Genomic DNA, 8,448 nt, shown 5'->3' on the forward strand with positions numbered 1-8,448 from the left:
AGGAGATCCAACCAGTCCATCCTAAAGGAGATCAGTCCTGAATGGTCATTGGATGGACTGATGTTGAAGCTGAAACTCCAATACTTTGGCCTCCTGATGTGAAGGACTGACTCATTGGAAACGACCCTGATGCTGGGAAAGATTGAAGGTGGGAGGAGAAGGGGACGACAGAGGATGAGATGGTTAGATGGCATCACTGACTCGATGGATATGAGTTTGAGCAAGCTCCAGGAGTTGGTGATGGACAGGGAGGACTGGCATGCTGCATGGGGTCACAAAGAGTCAGACACGACTGAGCGACTGAATTGAAACTATTATAACATTGTTCATCAGCTATATTCCAATAAAAAGTTTTTTTAAAAATAAACCATGCATAGGCAAATTACATGAGAAATTTTAATCTAAAATCCACCCACTAGTTCCTGTTTTAAATTCATCAATATGATTTCTACACATTTGTGATCATTATTCTATTTTAAATATGCCGAGGTTTTCCTTGATTCCTGGTTCAGAAAACCAAAGGCCAAATGATTGAAAATACTCAAATTCATAACCAGAGAACACAGTAAGCTTATAAATTTCATATATTCTGCTCCCTGATTTTTCTGGAGAATTGAAATGTTAAAAAATACTTTGTAGATAGAAAACTTTAAATAACTGACAGAAGGAGGGAAATTTCTTGGATGATGGAAATGTTCTATATCTTGTTTCACGTGATGATTATAGGAGTGAATAAAACTGTCAAAATTCAAACTGAACACATAAGATCTTCATTCTGTTTGATATTATTCCCTCATAAAGTTTTTTAAAAACCTTTTGCTCAAACCTCGCTTTCCATAAGAGCTCATATTCTTCCAAAGTAAACTTGTATCAATAAATTTTTTTTATTGTCATACCTAGTTGGTTTTAAAACATCATTCTCAGGTTTTTTTTTTTCAATCCATATTGCTAAGGACTTAGTCAAACTGTTTATGTCTTTCCTTCCAGATTATCAGGGCCAAAGTTGAACAAAAACCAAGGCCAAATCTGCTGACCCTTAGCTGAACCCCTGGGCCTCCATGGACTCTGATGCAGGCGGTGATTTCTCACAGTGCTGCCTGCCATCTGCTGATTAGTTTTTCAGTCATCCTAATCAAATATAAGCTTATTTAATTCCTATAATTGTATCTTGAGAAAGTGCACTGACAAGTTTGCTAAAATTCAAATGTATTTACTAGCTTAGAAATTAAATGTTAAAAAAAAGAAAAATCCTACCATTTTACAGGCATATCTCATTTATTTCAATCTTCCTTCATCTTCAGTTTTCAAGGGCTTTTTCTCCATCACTGGCCCAGAAGATGAAATGTGTAACACAAAGTCAAACTCCCATAAATTCCACAAACCAGAAGGAAACCAAAAAATCTTGGTAGTTGTTGAAAATAAAAATAGGAAATTGACAATGCAGAGTTTAAGGAAATTAAGAAAAAAAATATCAAATGGGAGAAAACAAGTCAATGTTAAAGAAGAGGGAGAAAAGGAAAAGAATTCAGTACAATATGGAAAAACTCTTCTCTCAGTTCTAAAATACTTAGAGAAGTTTCAGAGGTAGCTAATCAAACTTTCAGAATTATTGTAGTCAGTCTTTATAATTAACATCAAGTTATACAAGTCCTAAGCAGAAAAGTCTTGGTGAAAAGCCCACTGAAATAGGAAGTGTCCTGTCTTTTAGTGTAGAGAAAAAGAAAAGGATCATGTACTCTGGAGACCTAAAAAATAGAAAGGACTTTAATTGCTAAAATCCATACAGGTATAACTTTCTAAACACTACAGCATTTCTGTAAGCAGTTACAGCAAATTCAGTCTATTGGCCCTGTAGGCTAAGCATATATTAATAAATTGGAAGTCATCCCAGAAATAACATTATTTCATTAGAAGTTTCAAACCTCATTCAGATTTTTTAAAATCACTAAGATAATAAATTCTCTAGGCTTTTAGCAGTAATACTAAACTTCTAAACCAATTCTGAGAATATAAAGAAATATAATGGTATTAAAAAAACCAGGAAATTACATGTGACAGACTATTAGTAACTAAAGTACAGATTTTATTCAAATCTCACAAAAGTTTATGCTAGACCCTGATGCTTGGAAAGATTGAAGGCAAAAGGAGAAGGGGGACGGCAGAGGAGGAGGTGGTTAGATAGCTTCACCCACTCAATGGACATGAGTTGGAGTGAACTCCAGGAGATAGTGGAGGACAGGGATGCAACCCATGGGATTGCGAAGAGTCGGACATGATTTAGCAACTGATTAACAACAACCCTGACAATGGGTTCTGACTATTATCTGTGGTCCAGTTCTCACTCCTAAACTCCAAATACCCAAACTCACATATATTGCAAACTTACCATGCCCAAAACTCAACTCCTGACCTTTATTTGTCTTGCTTAAAAAACAAAACAACCTGCCCTATCCAGTCTTCCCCTTCCTATCACTGACATCTAAACCAGAATTCTTCTTGATCATTTTTCAGTCTTCTACCACCTTTAGTAGAAGAAGTAGAACAAACAAATCTTGCTGACTCTAAAATATATCTAGAATCTCACCACCTTCACTTCTATAATACTAATCTGGTCTGCTATTTCTCAAGAGTCCTTGCTTTTGCCCTTAATTGTTATATCAATTTCCCACAGAGGCCTGAGTGATTCTTTTAAAATGGAAGTCAGATCTTGTCACTCCTCTGCTCAAAACTGCATGGCTTCTCCATCTTACTTGTTTTCTATCTTCTACTTTATTCCTGGCCCACTGCTCCAGCCACTCTACCTACCAGCCATTCTGAACACTTACCATGCATGTGACTGTCTCAGGGCCTCTGCATGGCTATTCCCTTTGTCTGCAACGCTCTTCCTTCTGAAACCTTCATGACTCAGTCCCTTGAACCCTTCAGCTTTTTACGCAAATATCACTTATGCTGTGAGATCCTAATTGACTTCTTACGTTAAAAAATGCCTCCCCGCTTTCAGCATTTACTCTCTCCTTCTGCTTTTTCTCCATAGAATGTATCACCTTTTGATGTAGTACATTTTATTTATGTAATTATATTTGTTTCTCTTGGTCCCCCCAGAATGTACCCATAAAAGCAGGAAGTTCTGTCTGATTCATTCAATGCTGGAGGAGGGTCAACATTACAGATTTACATTTAATGCATTTGGTCCAGATTTCCAATCTGCTTCTCAAGAAAGGAAGGTATTTAAACAAGTAGATAAGATGGAGAAGAGGCCAAGGGCGTAGTATTGGCAAGGCCGTTGACATGCAAAAAAGTAAAATAGTGCAGTGGTCCTAGGTGCTCCTCATGTTTCAATGTGGGGATACAGGATTGACTTAAAATAGGAACACATTCATGGAACAAGGTAACGTGTCAACCAAAAGCACAAAATCAACTAATTCCACAGTAAGAAAGGAAAGCATGAAATGACAAAGGTGTTCCACAGTAGGATACTGACCGATGTACTGGGATCTTAGTGAAAACCCTTATCACAAATAAGTTTGACAAAGTGCCAAAGTGTATTGGGGAGGACAGTTGTCTTTGAAAATGTAATGAAAACTATGGATCTTTCCACAAAAATGAAGTGTATCTAAAAGTTCAGAAAGTTCATCACCCTCCCCCAAACCTATCTATAGACCACCATGGGCCAAATGTTAAGAATCTTAATTAAGAAAAAAAAAAATCCCACTCAATATCCCACTTAAAAATATGACTTCAGCATCATAACAATCACTTGAATGATGCCTGGATAGGAATATTGGTAGTTGCAATATTGAGTTGTAATATTTTGAGTAAATATTTGAAGCTAAAGTTTACTAAAAGGAAGAATCCAACAGCCATGTCTTAAATGTTAAGGTCTCAATATGTATGTAGAATTAAATATCCCCAAGTTACCTCAGTGAATATGTAAACTGAAAGTTTCTTACTGCTTGATGTAATTTTATAAAGTTCATAAGGTAATCACAAGGAAGACTATGTAGGTACTGGTAATCTGAATTTTTTAAAAAAACTGAAAACAGCAAACATTCCATCCAAACAATCTGAGCTATTGTCTCTCTGGCTTCTGTACAATTTTATCATTTAGCATCTTTCATCTAAATAATTCATCAAAATATAATTAATGAGTCTTGCTTCTCTACCAAATACCCGTTTCTCTCTGGACCACAGAATCCAGAAATAATTAAAGGAAATTCAGGTTGGGTAGTTTTTCTTGCTCAGCTATATGTCTGGAGAGGGGTGTGGTAAGAGAAGGGAGAGGGTCTTATTTACATCAAATACAAATAGCTCTTTACTCACTGAGACCATTTGCGGCTCTGTAATAACGCGGATGCAAAGAACATCTGTCTGAAATCTATTCCATGTCTGGTATCTGATGCCATGCTTATAAGATGAAGGCCACAGAAGCAAACCCAGAGGCACGGAATTTAAATATAGTCCTCAGAGGTCTCTCTGGTTGGTTTCTTTTCCCTTGTTGATCCTCATCAGAGAACAAATTTACCAAGAGCCATCAGCCGAACACACCCAAGCTGGATGTGGGCCAAGAAGCAGCAGCACTGTTGAGATCTGGGCAGCGAGGTGGAAGGGTGACCAGGGCACCAGTCTGGTAAAAGCATGCGGGCACTGCAGGGCAGCAGCTGGGGGAAGTTTGGCCACGCCGGCCGGGAAACATACGAGTGGTTAACCAGCGAACCCAGCCTCCCTCTCCTGGAAACTCAGCGGCAGGTCTGTACCTACAATTTATGCCTTTTCTTCCCGCAAAATATCCTTGTTAGCTTTAAAACCCACATCACCTATACTGTTAGGAAAACTTACTGGCAACATTTTGCATTACAGGTGTGACAAAAATATGAACTCACTGACTTGACCTGGTGCAAGGAGGTAACTTGAAAGCTGGATTCTTTTGACAATGATAAATTCAAGTAAAACTTGTCACAGGATATTCTAAGAACACCTGAGATAACAAATATATAAAAGAACGCCTGAAGGCAGAAGTCAGCAAATTCTTGTCTGGGTATGACAAGGTTGCGTTTTTGCTCAGTAAGCACTGTCTACATTAAAAAAAAAAAAAAGAAAGAGATTCCCTTTGGCCCTCCAGCTGTTTCTAAGAAGCCAAAGATCTTACGTCAGGAGGGGCAGCAAAGAGTTAAAGAGGTTTTGCCTCTTAGAAATGCAGCAGCTGCTTTGTTTTACCTGGGAAATCCCCAAAGGAGTCCCAATCTGAGGGTTCATTATGGAAAAATAGTTACAGAAACCTAAAAACTCAAAATTAATTTTATGGTCAACAGGAAAGTGAGTGATACCACTGTCCCACAAGAAAGAGGGAAAGAAACCTATTTTCTTGTTTTCTAGAAAGTTGAGGGTTGAGATTGGTATTTAAGTTCTCTAAAGCCAATTTTTACAGAAATAAATTATACACATATATGATATATCCTTCAGCAGTTACACTTTCTATTGCCTTTTTCTTTAAAGTAATTCCTGTACTGCAAAGTCCTTGAGAAATATTAAAAAGCCACTTTGAGGGTAATGAACCATTTAGAATATTTGACAAAAGACATTCTTTCTGCATTAAAAAAAATCCAAAACAATTTGAACCAATATACTATGAATCATTTAAAAAACAAAGATACCATCATAAATTTGTTCTATAGCTCCATGGTCTCTTAATTAGGAAAAAAAAAAAAAAGAGTTCTTTATCTCAAGAAATTGTCCTAATCTGCTGTATAAATGTCGATATCTGGACAAGATAACTCACCCAAAGGAAGTACTGATTACAGAAGGGGACAGTAGCATCTTTCTCAATTTTTTGCAACTAATACCATTAGTGGTATAAAGAGGATTACATAAAAACTTTTCAATAGAATATTAAGTATCTTCATATTCAATGCATATGGAACTTAGAGGGTATAACAATATTTAAAATTTGATGCCCACAACAGTTTAGAAACTATTATTACCCAGATTTATTGAAGAAGAAAGAAGAAAAATCAATTATACAAAATGGTCCGTGGTTATCAAGGTTGAAGAGTAAGTATTAACAGATAATAGCTTTAACATTTTAAATGATTTATCTAGTGGGAGAAAATAAACATAGTTTAAATTGCTTTTTGAGTCCAACTTGATTTTTTTAATAATTGTAGTAAATTTGAGTTCATCTATTAAAGCTTATATAATCAAAGTCCTTGTTTTATCATAACAGATTTTAAGAGTTCTGATAAACTAGATTATGTGTGAGAAAACAGAACAAATTCATAGTGCGTTGATTCATTATATTCTCAAGCCAACCTTCCAAAAAAGATGATTTTACTCTCAATTCATACTGAAGGAAAACTAGAATCAGAGGGGGTAAGTGAATAGTCCATGGTCACACAGGTTATCAGAAGGTCATATTGGAATTCAGAACCACAGCTGTCAAAGCCCAAAGACGATGCTCTGCTGCTCAAGAAAACCTTAAAAAATTGCAAGGATTTTAAGCTAAAATATCATAACTCATATCTTACCAAAACAAAATATCTAACAGTGTAAATACTAAATAGACCATCTAATTTCAAGTCAAAATAGCATACATAGTTGTAAATTCTTTAGGAATTAAAGATAACAACAAAAAACACTAGATAAGTCAGTCTCTTAAAACGTCAAGACCAGCAAAACATTTGTTCTTTTCACCAAAATCAAGGCAGAAAACCCAGCTCTCATAATTTTACTAGTGTAAGTTTTATTTTAAATCAGTAGATCTTAGTATGTTGTTTTTTTAAACACAATTATAAGGTTTTCTTTCCCTCTGTAGTAGTAGATACTAACATTCACAGGCATTGTGAATAGAGAAGCATTTTAATACTTATTTCTTAGCAGCTTTATGTAAAGACATGTCTACACAATTTGGAACAGGACTTCTTTTTTCATACCTTGCTGTTGGAGTATCATTCTGTGCCTATTATTTACTCCATCAAGAATCATCATTACTCTTATAAGCTGATACTATAAAATCAATACCTTTTCAGTTCAGTTCAGTAGCTCAGTCGTGTCTGACTCTTTGCGACCCCATGAATCACAGCACGCCAGGCCTCCCTGACCTTTTAGGTTACTTAAAATTTTACCTGCAATTCTTTTCTTGAGTTCCAAATTTCTATACTTATCCTACAAATATTGCAAAAACAAACTGAAGGAATTTCACAATCTCAATCATCATAAGCACTGGCTATCCAATCAGATTTCAAATGTTATTTATATGTCACAGGAGCATGTAACAATGTCAGATTTTACTCCAGAATCAAAGAAGTTCCAAATGATCCTTGTGCAGCATAAAACATTATTGGTCTAATTCTAAATAAAGTAAGTACATAAATAGTAAGAGTTCTCATTCAGTGAATGTGTGATGGACCTACCAACTAAACCTTATTCTAATATTTTTACTTCAGTGGAAATACCGTAGGGTATCCTCGTGTACTTTTGACATTCCGAATTCATACTTTATAAGTACACTTTAATTCATTGGCATAAATGAATGATTAGTGTGATTTTTAGAGCGAGTAAATTATTGTGAAAGTGAAAATCTCTCAGTTGTGTCCAGCTCTATGTGACCCCACGGACAATACAGTCCATGGAATTCTCCAGGCCAGAATACTGGAGTGGGTAGCCTTATCCCTTCTCCAAGGGATCTTCCCGACCCAGGAATCGAACCAGGGTCTTCTGCATTGCAGGAAGATTCTTTACCAACTGAGCTATCAGGGAAGCCCAAATGATAGTAGAATACAAAATGAAGACAGAGGCCAACCTTAGTCTTCTTTTCCAGTCTTCTAACTCTATTCCGTTCCCCAACTCCAGGGCACCCAGAAGAGAAGTTCCACCCGGGAAGATGTGGAGCCCTTCCTGTTCATCCTTCTTCCAGCCACCATCCTGCTCTTCCTGGCCTTTCTACTGCTCTTCCTGTATCGCCACTGTCAGACCCCTCGGCCCCAGGGCCAGGTTTCCGGCCTGGACCTCCCAGAGCACCCGCCTTCGGGGGAGGTGACCGACTTCCTGCCCGGCTTACCCTGGAGCAGCGAGCAGACCTCCCCTTACTCCCCACTGCCCCCGGAGGCTGCCCTTCTCTCCAAGGCGTGTTCACCGCCCTCTTATGAGGAGGCCACCAAGGACGCTCCTGGGGAACAGGCTCTGGATGTGGGCATTCAGTATGGAGTGGGTTCACCTGGACTGGATAAGCAAATATAAACTGCTCCTGAAAACCATACAGAACATGGCCCTCCGCCCTTCAAATAGCCCACTTGGGCAGGGGGACAAGGACCTCTGGACCTAAGAAGCTGTTAGTTACTGGTGGACATCGGCATGAATGGGGTGGGGGGTGGGGGTGGGGGTGGAGCTTGACAAATGTCAATCTTGTTAACTCACTTTCAAGTTCCTTAGGAGAAACTTTCCCCAGGTTGTTCT

General features: G+C 37.7%; 1 protein-coding gene across 1 annotated transcript; it reads left to right on the forward strand.

Moving 5' to 3' along the window:
- The first annotated feature begins 4,635 nt into the window (after nt 1–4,635).
- On the forward strand, nt 4,636–8,232 carry SMIM28 (small integral membrane protein 28). Its single transcript, XM_055433011.2, has 2 exons — nt 4,636–4,746; nt 7,846–8,232. Exons 1-2 carry the CDS (start codon nt 4,636–4,638, stop codon nt 8,230–8,232), a joined length of 498 nt encoding a protein of 165 aa, XP_055288986.2.
- The last annotated feature ends 216 nt before the right edge of the window (nt 8,233–8,448 follow it).

Source organism: Moschus berezovskii, chromosome 10 (assembly GCF_049115385.1).
Source record: "Moschus berezovskii isolate FMDL1 chromosome 10, NW_MosBer_1.0, whole genome shotgun sequence".
NCBI classification, from domain to species: domain Eukaryota; kingdom Metazoa; phylum Chordata; class Mammalia; order Artiodactyla; family Moschidae; genus Moschus; species Moschus berezovskii.